This window comes from Jaculus jaculus, chromosome X, assembly GCF_020740685.1.
Source record: "Jaculus jaculus isolate mJacJac1 chromosome X, mJacJac1.mat.Y.cur, whole genome shotgun sequence".
NCBI classification, from domain to species: Eukaryota; Metazoa; Chordata; class Mammalia; order Rodentia; family Dipodidae; genus Jaculus; species Jaculus jaculus.
In genome coordinates, this window is record NC_059125.1 from 39,240,284 (window position 1) to 39,254,385 (window position 14,102).

General features: G+C 35.6%; 1 protein-coding gene across 4 annotated transcripts in view; it reads right to left on the reverse strand.

Annotated features, from left to right (window-relative positions):
- Positions 1-14,102, reverse strand: part of Rpgr (retinitis pigmentosa GTPase regulator) — a 57,433-nt gene that overhangs the window by 11,972 nt on the left and 31,359 nt on the right. For 3 of the 4 annotated variants that reach the window (XM_045141000.1, XM_045140999.1, XM_045141001.1), the window contains 2 exons: positions 10,683-10,748; positions 8,307-9,209 (listed from right to left, as the gene is read on the reverse strand). In XM_045141000.1, coding sequence (XP_044996935.1) covers positions 8,307-9,209; positions 10,683-10,748 — 969 coding nt within the window. The remainder of the gene's footprint in view (positions 1-8,306; positions 9,210-10,682; positions 10,749-14,102) is intronic. The other variant, XM_045141002.1, reaches the window with a different exon arrangement.

Genomic DNA, 14,102 nt, shown 5'->3' on the forward strand with positions numbered 1-14,102 from the left:
TGTATATATGTATGTATGTATGTGTATAAAAATTTTATTTCAAGATTAATTTATATATTTTTTTGTTTTTTGAAGTAGGGTTTCATTCTAACTCAGGCTAACCTGGAATTCACTATGTCGTCTCAGGGTGGACTTGAACTCACAGTGATCCTCCTACTTCTGCCTCCCGAGTGCTGGGATTAAAGGTGTGTGCCACCACACCTGGCACTACACACACACACACACACACACACACACACACACACACACACACACGGAAGGGAAAGTTAAATTAGGAATGTAAAGTACATTAAATTCAAAGGTCTAATCACTGCTTGATCAACTTGCTTTATCACTCATGGACTCAGAATTAATGTACTTTACAGACTATGTATAAAATAGGAAAATAACACCAGCAGCACTTTCCTCAAAAAATAGTTTGTGTAAAGACTAAAATTATTGCTTTCAGAGAAGTCAACATGAGCAAATACTTAATATCTGAATAGAAATACAAGTGATTTTAAAGTCCCATCTATAAAAGTAAGATAGAATTCCTAGTTCTATGAGTACTAATGAAAAGTCAAAGAGCTTGGAGATGTTTTACCACCATATTCCAGATCTCATTAGAAAATAGGTCAAATTATCAACTTATTTGCTCTACCCTCATTTCCATATCCTCTTATTCCGAACTAGGAGCCTATAGCCAGGGCAGGTAAAGAAAAGGCTGCTATGTACTATGGTGGTGGTGGTGGGGGGGGACTGCAGTGAACTGGCTGGGAGTTGGGAATGTAGCCTGGGCTCTGCTTCAGGTCAAGATTACCCTAGAGAATAATGCTCAATGACTCTGAGGCTTTCAAAGATAAAGCCAAGAAACATTTATAAAATGTAAAATCTGCTCATATGTCAACATAAGCAATACTTCAAATTATAATAAATCACTGTATAGCAAGTAAAACAAGTCTATAGGTCAGAGTACACCCATGGGCTACCAGCTGTGATCTATAGATTCTTGTTTGCTTATGAGACCATTTGGTAACTCCAGTCTTCCTTCTTTCTAGGCACAAATTCATTATTTCATGTCTAATACTTTATTTTTACCACTGGATATAGTCCTGTTTGACTTAGATTGGCAAGCCTGCAAAAAATTAATGCTTAGATACTATACATTATAGTAGTAGGCAATTCTATTTTCATTTTCATATTTATTATTTGCTATTCCTTCCAATTTTCCATAGGCAGTGTTATTTCCTATTGATACTAACACTTGTATTTTAGGCTAAGCACATAGATGAGCCTGATGTAGACACTAAGAGGCTTTACTGAGCCATGTATAGTGAATAACAATAGCTTCGCTTCACCTAATTCTTAAGGGTTATCATCATCCCATTTCATTCCCATCAATCTATTTGCACAAGAAATTTGTTGGTTGTTATGTTTAAACAAGTCTAGTTCACAGGACTAACCTCAAGCAAATGTTAGTGACTTAGGCATTCCTGAGTGTACTTCTATACCTAACTAGACAGGATAAGACAGGATAATTAGAGTAATACAGGTTATAATATACTGAATGACTATAACATGTCTCCTATGTCTCAAGTAGTATCAAAAGACATTTAAAGAATGAATATGATTCAGAAAGGTAAATAACCAAAATAAAAGGAAAAGCCTTCCCTAGGTGTCCAAAGGAGTAATCAGTGGAGTGCTGAGGTTTGATTTAAAGATTGTTGGACTACAGGCTCCCAACTCTGCCCAAATCATTTGAAAATCATAAAGGTCATCCCTCATAGTTATTTCCCCCATTCACTGATGTGAAAAAAATTACAGTATTTTAAATTTTTGTTTTATAAGTTCCCATCAAGAACATCCTACACTTATATTTTATTGCTTGTATATAGGATATTTTCCCTAAAGTATCTAAGTCTCTAGGGTATACATCTCCCAAGAACAGTGCCAACAGTGCTAATATTTTTATTTTTCACTATATAGTCCAGACTTTATTTCTCTGCAAGGCTGCGTTCCTGAAGCTGTTTTTGCTACCAGTGTGTGTTCTGTTTGTTCACTTTAGCTGCTATCAATTCTTCCCTGCAACCCTTTCTTAGCATCACTTTCTTAGTGAGTGTCCTCTACCTTTCATTTTTTTTTTTTTTCACAACCTCCTCCTACTTGGTGATGTTCTGTCAAATCTTGTCTTTAGTGCTCTTTTCCCACTAAAAATGCTTCCTTTTATTCAACCCAGTTTTAACCACATGAATAAGCTGGTGATATCCAGGAATTCTGGCTGTACACTAGACCCACACATTTCCTAATGGACATTTCCTAGAGATCATGTAAAATCATTCCAAATGGTCCCTCAAAGTTACTACTACTTCCCAACTCTCAATATTGGTATGACTACCACTCTATCTACTAATATCTCTAAGCCAGATACACAAAAGGTTCCACTTTCCCCCTTCCTAACATTACAACTCTATACATAAATCTCATTGCCTGATATATATCCCCATATCTTCATCCCAGGTACACTACACTAATCATGACCCTATGCACTCTTTCTGCATCCTAAGTGGGATCCCTAATTTTTTCCTGTTGCTTTCAAATCCATTTTTTATATTGCTGCTGGAATATCCTTACAAAACTTCAAATGTGGTCAACTTATTCTTCTTTCAACATTGCTGGTAAACTGATAAGGCCATCTATCTCTCTATGATCAATGCATACATACTCTAGGCTGCAATAACCCTTAAACATTCTTAAGACTTTCATTAGCCTGGAAAGCCCCTATTCCCTTGATCTCGTTGCCTGGTTAAGTCATGCTTGACATGGCTTAGTTTGTTTCCCTCCTTCATTGTGGGAAGTCCTTTATCAATTTTTTTTTTCCTGTGGCAGCTGAAGCTATAGTTCACGTGTACCCTAATGTACTAATCAATTTCCTGTTCAGTCTATACAACTCCTTGGAATCAGGGGCCATATCTTACTCTACAAATCCAAGATTAAAAAAAAGTCCTTAATCATTCATTAAGGAACTTAATGTAAGAAAAACATAAACATATTTTGGGTCATGGTTTTAACTTTGGGCAGCCTTCAATAAGGAGACTGATGAGGTAAACAGCATTGTTAAATAGTTACTGAAGAGCTGCTTTAGTGTTCCCACATAGACTTTAGAGAAATATATATGAAGCATACACCCAAGGATCCTGGAGGCAGATTACAAACCTGCCCCACCACTATGTGACTTAGGGAAGACTCTGCTAATGTAATATCACACTGAATTTTCACAATGAAAGAAGGAAAATTGGAGCACATTCCTTCTTAGATGCATTATCTAAGTGTATAATGTATAGTAAGTTGATCGCCATAGTAAATTGATAAAAGACATTTCAGTGACACTCACCTTAAATACTGCAGTGTAGCAGTTGCTGATGCTCTGTGAACCGTCTTTGCAGCTTACCTTAAACTCTTTTTCTGCCAAAGTCCTCATTAGGAAACTGTAACTCAATGGATTCTATATGTACAGCTTACAATTCCCACAGTAATGATCAGTAATACATTATAGTAAAAGCTTGAGCAATTTAGACAATAAAGGCGTCACACTGGGTGTCCTGTAATATGTCTGTAATTCCAGCACTGTGAAGATGGAGGCAAGAGTGTCAGGTGTTCAAGGCCATCCCTGGGTACATTGTGAGTTTGAGATCAGGCTGGGCAACATGAGACCCTATTTCATACATAAAAATAACTAGCTAGCTATTTCAATTTATATAACCAATCGACTATTAAGTCATAAGGGATATAATAGTCTCAGTCTTTACTTTTATTTCTGTACTATGTTTATATATAGACAAACAATTTCCACCAATGGAAGTTTATTTTATCCCTCACCTTATCATGCCACTCTCCACCAGCAAATTCCTGTCCATAAACTTTAGAAGTTATTAGGCATCCCACATCTGTGATTAAATATATGCTAAATGAAGAGTGGTCACTGAGAACCAGCATGCTTTGTTCAAGGTCATTGCTTACTTCAATATAACTGTTAGTTTGCTTAAAGACTGGATAATTATGGTGACAAGGCTTGAGACATTTTTATTTGAAAAAATGGACATCAGCAATTCTAGTTCTGACTAAGCTATTTCATAATAAACAGCTGGTGTGCCTACAGAATTATTCAGGTCACAGTCTCTAATTCTAGATATTTCCAGATGTAGAAACTGATACCTACATGAAAAAGTGAAGAAAGTGGCCCAAGTTCATACAACTTGAAAGAACAAAGATAGACGTTGGGCCCTGGACTTAAAAGTGTCTTTTAACCAGTATTTGTAGGAATTACTTCTTTAAAGGAACATACAAGGAAATGCAAAGAAACCCTGCTTAAAAATGGACATCGAGACCATTGTGAGATTTGCACACTTTAGAACCTGAGTTTAGTATCATTGGCCAATTCTTATCAGGGGAACATAAATGCCCATACCCTTAACTTGAATTGGAGAGTTTCTCATTTCCCTGGAGTTGCTTTATGTAAATACTATGTAAATTTTATGTCTGTCATCTGCCTTAATTATTTTAAATCAATTTTCAAATAATCATATTTGGCATACATACTTCATAATAGTATTAATTTTATTAATACTTTATTAATAGTATTAATTTTATTCCACAAGCACTTATTGGATATGGCAGAACTTGGCCAAGGACTGCAGTGTCAAATTAATGTACCTAGTTTATTACAGTAGACAACTGTTTATCTTTGTAACAGGTTATAATTTAAGATTGCTTCTAATAAATTGCTGATTTTTATTTATTTATCTATATATTTATTTTTGGTTTTTGGAGGTAGGGTCTTACTCTAGGCCAGGCTGACGTGGAATTTGCTCTGAATTCTCAGGGTGGCCTCGAATTCACAGCAATCCTCATACCTCTGCCTCCCAAGTACTAGGATTAAAGGTGTGTGCCACCACATTGGGCTAAGAAATTGTTTATTTGACTTGATTCTAGTCTTATATTTTTTCACTCACAATCAACCTCTCAAAGAATTCAACTACATAAAATTCATTGAAGTTTATCATAATTTTTTTTTGATAAAAGTATAAGAAGTCCCTCATGTCCAAGATATGGAAGGGCCTGGAAATGGAAACCAGTTGAAAAGATAACTGAGAATATATGACAGGCAAGCAAACTAGCTATAGTATATACATTTAATGGAACCTAGTGTCTCTTAAATTAAATATCTAATATTAGATAGTATTATTTTCACAAACAATAATGAACTTACACATTTAATCTTTATTGTACTAGAACAAATTGGCTATGTAACAGGTACTGAGAATTACAAAATATTCAAATAAAAATACATTGAGGACACATAATAAATACTAGGAGTAAAAGTTCTGACAGAGTTAAAACTCAGGAATTATAGGAGTTTAGAAACAGAATTACAGAAGACAAAAGACAATAAAGTTAAAACTTTGTAAGAGTAGAAAGGACTATTTTATGAAAAATAAATTACAAGGTATTAAACTTTTACTTATAATTTTTATGTAAATAAAATAATAAAACATTTGACCTGTGAGAATAAAAGAACTAAGAATTAGAAGTGCCTACCTTTTATCAAATCATCTCATCCACTTCATTTTATATATGAGGAAAATGAGGCCCACCATGTAACTGTATTTGGCTGATAAAAATTTCTATGTACTCCTAGATTATACATTTAAATTGACTGTTATCTTATTAGATAGACTGACATCTGCCTTGGCATCAACTGAAAGAGCTCACATTATAAGACTCTAAGGAGTGAATGTAGCTTTAATTTCGGAGATTTTTATGAAAGACTTAAAAGGACAGAATTGTTTCTGTAAAATATAAATTCCTCATTATAGTTTTAAAATATCCATTTTATAAAAGTTATTCAATATTGTAAACTATAACCAAGGATCAAAAAAATGTAGCATTTTATTTATAAAAAATCTTTAAGTTATGATAGCTCAAGCATCTACACATTTTAAATACATTGATTTTATATACACATATAGCATATATACTATGCCTCTAGTACATACATATGTCATTAATATGGAACATACAATGTTAACTAGCTTATGTGACCTTCTGATATTTTCTAATATGGACTTGTAATCAGGAGAAAAATACAACACGTTATCAATTTAAGAAAAATCACAATGTGCTAGTGTCTCCTTTAACACCTTAGCAGAAATGACATTATTTTATTTTTTAATATTTTATTTATTTATTTATTTGAGAGGGAAAGAGTCAGAGAGAGAGGAAGAAAGAGTGGGCACTCCCGGGCATCCAGCCACTGCAAACAAACTCCAGATGCAGGTGCCACCTTGTACATCTGGCTTACATGCATCCTGGGGAACTGAACCTGGTTCCTTTGGCTTTGCAGGCAGCACCTTAACCACTAAACAATCTCTCCAGCCCAACATTATTATTACTTTTTACCACATATCATATAGTTATGATATAGAATCATTTTAATAAAATGTAATTGAATATAGCTATAATATATAAGGCATTCAAATAATTTAGCTAGCCATAATCAGGTCAAACTTAAACTCTCATCACTTCAATTCCAAATAAAGTGGTAACACATTATTCCAGAATTTTCTAGAATTTGATGTCCCACTCTCTAAAAGTTGTTTTGACCTCACTGGAAGTTTATAACTCGACTCTTTCCTCTTACTCTCTGGATTAGTAATGGAATTCTTTTGATATGTTTTATGTTTGTGATATTTCATAGACCCTTTCATTTTACTCACTTTTTTGGACTTTTTTCTGTCATTCTGCTTTTCATCTGATTCCTGGCATATTCCTTCTTCACTGTCTGCCAATTCTTTCTCTTCCTCTTCTCCACTTCTATTTTCTCCCCCTTCTCTTTCCTCCACCACCTCCTGTCTGTCTTCCTCTTCTTCCTCTCTTTCCTCTACCTCCTCCTCTTCTCCCTCTCTTTCTTCCCCTTCTTCATCTTCCTCCTCTTCTCCCTCACTTTCTTCCACTTCCTCCTCTTTTTCTCCCTCTTCTTCTTCCTCTTCCCCCTCTCTTTCCTCTACATCCTCCTCTCTTTCTTCCCCTTCTCCCTCTTCATCTTCATCCTCCTCTTCCCACTCTCTTTCCTCCAACTCCTCCTCTCTTTCTTCCTCTTCTCCCTCTTCATCTTCATCCTCTTCTTCATCCTCTCTTTCCTCCAACTCATCCTCTCTTTCTTCTTCTTCTCCCTCTTCATCTTCTTCCTCCTCTTCCCCCTCTCTTTCCTCCAACTCCTCCTCTCTTTCTTCCCCTTCTTCTCTGTCTTCTTCTTCCTCTTCTTCCTCTCTTTCCTCCACCTCCTCCTCTTCCCCATCTCTTTCCTCTGCCTCTTCTTCTTCTTCCCCTTCTTCTTCCTCCTCTTCCCCATCTCTTTCCCATATCTCCTCTGTTTTTTCTTTTCCTTCTTCTTCCTCTTCCTCATCTCCTTCCTCTACCTCCTCTTCCCCTTCTTCTCCCTCTTCATCTCCTTCCTCTTCTCCTTCCCTTTCCTCCAACTCCTCTCTTTCTTCCCCTTCATATTCTTCCTCCTCTTCCCCCTTTATTCCCATCTCTTCTCCTTCCCCCTCTTCATATCCTTCTTCCTCTCCTGCCACATCTGCTTCTTCCTCATCTCCTGCCCTATGCCCTTCTTCCTCTCCTGCCTTATCTCCTGCTTCCACTCCTTCATTTCCTTCACTTTCTTCCTCTTCTTCTCCCTCTTTCTTTCCCTCTTCTCTTACTTCCTCTTCCCCCTCTTCTTCCTCTCTTTCTCCTACACCTTTTTCATCTTCTTCCTCTTCTTCTTCCCCTCCCCCCTCTTCCTCCTTCCATCTCTCTGCCTCTTCCCCTTTTACTTCTTCCTTTTCCTTATTTATTTCTTCCACTTTCTTATCACCTTCATTTTTTCTTCTCTTTCCTTTCTCCTCCTTACTTTGTTCTGGTTCTTCTTCTATTTCTTCCTCCCATTCCTTTTCTTCTTCTCCCCCTTCTCCCTGCTCTTCTTCCCTTGCTTTGTCTTTCCCTTCTCTTTCCTCTATCTTTTCAGTTACTTCTTCCTGGTAGTCTTCATCTCTCTCCTTTTCCTCCCCTTCCTGCTCATATCTTTTCTCCCATTCTTCCTCCTCCTCTAGGTCTTTATCTTCCTTACCTGGGCTGTGCCTTTCCCCTTTATACTCATTTTTCTTCCCCTTCTTCTCTGTCTTCTGCCACTGTTCCACTACTGATCTACTCTTCTCAAAGATTTGATACTTTCCACCCTCAGGCCCATCCTGAGCCTCTCCCTCTGAAACTCCCTCACTTTCACTCACCTCTGCTTTGTCTGCAAGGACATGTGATAGGTTTTCTGCTTTCTCCTCCTTTCTTCCTCCTTGAACCTCCAGCTTTTCCTTATGTGCCTGTACCATTTTTTTCTCTCCTGCAATTATTTGTGAATCCTTTGCTGCTTCCAGCTCCTCTGGTATCCCTGATTCTGGCTCCTCTGGTATCCCTGCCAATTGGCCATGCTTAAGATCATGCAGTAAAATCAATCTGGATACTCTGGATTCACTTTGAATTCCTTGCTCAACACATTTTCTGCTGAGCCACATGGAGGGATCAGTTTCCACATCATCATCATCTTCTTCTTCTTCACTACTAATATCTATTGATTTGGTTTGCTTGCATTTCTTATCCTTGCTTTGCTGACTTTGCCTTTCACATTCCATAAAACTGTCTGGTTCTTCTAGCAATTCTGTTTCACTGTCAATAATCATACTGTACTCCCTACTTTTCTTTTCCTCAATGAAACTTTTATTTTCTTCATTATCAGAATTTGAGTCATTGTCTAGTAAGTCATCAAAAAATGAGTCAGATCTTAGATATTCTGTGTCCACTTCCCTTTTTCTTATATCCTCCATACCTGCCATTTCCATCAGGTCAGTTTTCTTCTCAGGGAACATTTCATCTTCATCACTGTCCTTGTCTATTTCCTCTTTTTGTAAATCCATTTCATCAAGGCCAAACTGAGATCCAGCCTGGTCTGGGTCATTATCAAATGCCTCATCTGAAAATGCTCCCATTATCACAGGTAGCTGTATCATGTAGCTCCCTTTTGCTAAATACTGCTTATATATTGTCCCTTCTTTATTTTTTGACATTTCTTCATATTCATAATTATCATCATATTCAGTACCAGTTGTACGTTGCATCAGTTTCTCAAATGAATCTTGCTTCTGTAAAGGTTTTGAAGTAATCATCATAGTACTATTAGTTTACAAAGGTAGCTTATCTCCTACAAATTACTGCCAAGATTTTATATTTATATCTATAAACTAATGCAATCCAGCATCTGATGTATTTGTGTCTCTGGGTGGTGAAACCTCACTAAACTTAATTCCACAAAATGTGATGTGTTACGTCTGGGAAAGGGTTTATTACCTTTTGTCAAACCAATTATTAAAACAGGATAACAAATCCTTTGTACTCACTAAGGTAGGACTGACATAGCCTACACTTATTAGAACTATGTTAAGTATAAAACATATGTCAGTTTGAAATTGGTTTCCATTTCCACTATTCTTTAAAAAGTCATAAAACCTGAAATTTATTTCCAGTGTACCAAGAGAAAGAGATCTAACTGCTAGATCTTATTTCTAAATGTATGAGCCTTTCTTTCCCCAACACACAATAAGGCAGCCCAGAGGAGGCCAAGACCAGAGTTGAAGAGAAGAGGGAGTAAAGACACAGGTAAATGTCTACTTGGTATGTAGTAATTCATTAAGGTGGACAATATTCATGGACCTGTACAACATATATGTTAGAATAGCTTTCACATATTCAAAGGCATGCTGTTACTCACCAATGCTTCTCACTAATATAAAAGACTAGATATAATTTTTATAACTCACTTTATGTTTATCTTATATTTTATTGGCTTAGATTTTAAGGCCTTTTGATTTAACAATGTGGCCAGACTAGTAGAAATTGAAATTAAGTGTCTCCCATAGCATTTTTCTCCCTATAAGTTACATTTCTCTGCTTTATTTTACTAATTTCCAAAATCCTCATCATTTTAGCTCACTGGTTCTTATAGCCAGAAAAGCAAAATATTTTAAAGCAGTTCTGTATTTCATAAGGTGTGGAAACAACCTCTTGCCATTGTTATGCATTAAAGAGCTCATCCATGAAATTTTTTATTAATTTCAAATTGTTTATTTTAATCATGCTTTTACAACATTCCTTCCTTTATAAATCAAACCAAAAAATACTATAGAAAATACTCACTACATCACAAAATTTAGAACTTAGAAAATATATGAATATGATCAAGTAAAGTCAGCATAGTGAACACTCAAAGTAATACACCACCAAAATTGGAAACACATTCTGTTATATAAACAGTACCCAATTCTTATATGTAAGAACTATAGTTGCAATCTACTGCTGGAGAGAAAAGAATCATAACTTAGGTGGGTAACTCAGAAGGAAAATTCTAGCAATAAATTTCTAATTGTTCCTGCTGCATCACAGAAAATACATACCAATGAACATGCCAGATGGAGGACATCTACATTGTACTCCTCCGTCTTTTAAATTTCAATATAAGAGAGTGTTTACCTTTCTTGTGTTCTTTCCAAAAACATTCAAAGAACAGTAATTAAAACTGTTCTTACCCACCATAATAATATCAACTATCCATATTATACCTTTTGTTTTTGGATTGGTGAAAATTTTAATGACTTCTCATTGGAACTCAAGGTCATCATATGTGTCTGAAATAAATAAAAATACGTAATATAAAGAATTAATGTTTTATATCATTGTATATTAACATATTTAAAATATATGTATAATGTAATTCAGATATTAGTATGATATATTCATAACTGTCATAAAAATCATGTCAAAATAGATATTAACTATACACTATGTTAAAAAATAAAAAAAAAAGATTAACAAACAGACAAAACATCAGGAACTACCTGGTGAGAGGATAGAAGAGAACTGGATTGAAACAGTGGAGAGATACAAAGTCAGAACAGGATGGAATTATGGGATAATGGGAATAAAGGGTGCCCTGGCACCAATCACATGGCAGCTTTACAGGAAGAGGGAAGAACAGATGAAAGACAGTGCTCTGGTGAGTTCCACAGGTCAGGATTTGGTACCTGGGATTTATGGAAATCCATGGCATAGGTTACCATGCTTCTAAGGTTAGCCTCTGTGGATATATTCTTTTAAATAAAATCTTTTAATTAAACAAAATAATAGATCTCATTACAATATTTTCATACATGTGTAATACATACTTCAGCCTTACTCCTCTATCACCATCTCTCCTTAGATTGCTCTCCTCCTCTCAAATAGTCCCCCTTCTACTTTCCTGACCTTTTTCTTTTAAATCTAGATTCTGTAGATGAGATGAAACAGGAAATATTTTTCTTTCTGAGTCTGTGAGCCTATATGTATCTTCCTCTGAACTATGGCACCAATTATCAATCACCAATCAGGTTTAGCTGTAAAACTTACACTGCTAGCCTGGGGAAGACACACAGTCTAAAGAAATAGAAGTCCTAGATTTTGCAGTGATCTGGTTCCTGAAGACTTCTCCATAGTACACAGGCTGTTCTCACAGAATTATGACAAGAAGCCATCTTGAGATGAGTCTTATTGTCTGAACTTACAGCTTACTCTTGGAATCAAAAGTTCCTTTCATTTTCCTGATTGGAGCTCCAGGCACTATCATTTCACTAGCTCAGCAGACAGCAGCATAGAAAGTCACTTTAGTCTGGGGGCAGACTCTGACAAAATCCCTCCGAGAGCCTTGATGAGGGGAAAGGAAGATGCTTTCATTGAAAATCAATGGCTTAGAAATCCCAACAGCAGAAGCTGGAAGAGCAACCAGTTGTACTGATTTTGCTTACTAGCAAAGACTGAGAGTATAGAAAAGTGAGTTTCTCAGACTGTGACATTGTACACCATGTAAAAAGCACTGCCAAAGAAGCCAGAAGATTATATCATAAAGTTCAGTTGGAATTAAATTCAACACTACGTAAAAAAAAACAAAACCCTGATGCATTATGACATATATACAAAAAAGGCTGGATAATAAGGAAGATCTCCTAGAAAAGTGTAAGATATATCCCTCCCTCCAAAAGTGCAAATATGCACACAGAAACACAAGAAATATGAAATGTTGAGGAAATATAACACCTTCTGATGTTCACAATTCTACACTAACAAATTCCCAGATTATTGAAGGGTATGATGTGCTGAACGAAGAATTCTAAAGAACAATAAAATTCAGTGAGATATAAGATAATACAAATGAACATCTGAAATAATTAAAGAAGATAATATAAGTTGTGAATGAACATTTCAATATTTTAAAAAGAATAAATTATAATTTTGGAATAAAAATTCACCAAGTAAAATAAAAAGCCATAGGTGAAAACTGAAAAGACTATATTTGTAATGTAGATCAAATAGAGCACAGAATGCCAGAATTTGAAAATTACTGTACCACAATATATTTTAGCAGCAATATAGAAAAAAAAATAATATCTCTGTAACACCATTAAAGGATTAAGCATAGCAGAGGGATAGGTGCTGTATGTGAAGGTACAGGTAGCTTATTTAGTGTCATAATGGTAGACTCTATCCCAAATCCAAGGAAAGAAAGACCTTAATATTTAGGTATAGAAAACACATAGAACTCCAAACAGACATGACCAAAAATAACCTCATCATGACATAAATAAATTGCTAAAAGTACAGAAGAAAGAACATGGAAAGTTGGAAAGAAAAGCCAGGCGTTGTGGCTCATATGTATAATACTAATGCTCATGAGGATGAGGCAGGCAAATCATCATGGGTTCAAGAAGAGTATGGACTACACAGAGAGTTCCAAGAAAGACTGGGCTACAGAGAACCTGCCTCTAACAACAAAATAAACACATATACACAAATAAGCAAACAAGCTGCATAAGGGAAGCACCAAGTCATATTTAAAGATAAGCCCACTAGAATAACAGATGATTTCTCACCAGAAATTCTAAAGGCTAGGAGTACATGGAGGGCACGTATTTCAATTCATGAAAATAATAGAAAGTAAGTACTAATCAAAATTACTACCATATCCAACAAAGTTATCCTTCAGAATTGAAGGAGAAGCTATGACTTCCTAAAGTAAGCATAGAGGGAATATATAGTCACTGGACCATAATATTACAGAAGATATTTAAGGGAATCCTATACCAATAATGGTAAAAAAAAAAAGGCAAATACAATCATGAGAACATGGAAAAGAATGAATTGAAAGCACAGATATACATATGAGAAAGAGGAAAGAAAAAAAAATATTACAATAGTTAACCATCAACTCTAAGATGATAGGAAATTGTAAGAGGAGAAAATAAGAACATAGGCTATTTTAAAATAAATAAATTAGCAAAATAAGCCAGGTGTGGTAGTGCATGCCTTTAATCCTAGCATTCGGGAGGCAGAGGTAGGAGGATCGCCATGAGTTCTAGGCCAACCTGAGACTACATAGTGAATTCCAGGTCAGCTTGGACCAGAGTGGGACTTGACCTCTAAAAACCAAAAAAAAAAAAAAAAAAAAAAAGCAAACTATTAGAAACAATTACATCTCTCTAAATAATAGCCATGAATATAAATTGTGTTAATTTACCTATTAAAAGACACAGATTAGTAGACTAGATTTTTTAAAAAAGGAGCAACATGCTTCCTGTAAAAATTTATTTCACCAGCAAAACTACAGACTAAAAGAGAAAGGACAAAAATAATTTCTAACAAATAGAATATTAGGACTTGTTTTGTTGTTGATTTTGAAAAAGGATCTCACTTTCATCTAGGCTGACCTGGATCTCACTATATAACCAAGGCTATCCTCAAACTCATGGTGATATTCCTACCTCATCATCCTGACTGCTGAGATTAAAGGCATGCACCACCATGCTTGACTACAAATGGGATATGAATGTAAGCAGGAATGCGTCTGTATATATGTATGTACATATATTTAATATATGTACAACACATACACACACACACACATACACAAGTGTGCATGGGGCACATATACACACAAAATAGACTTTAAGCCA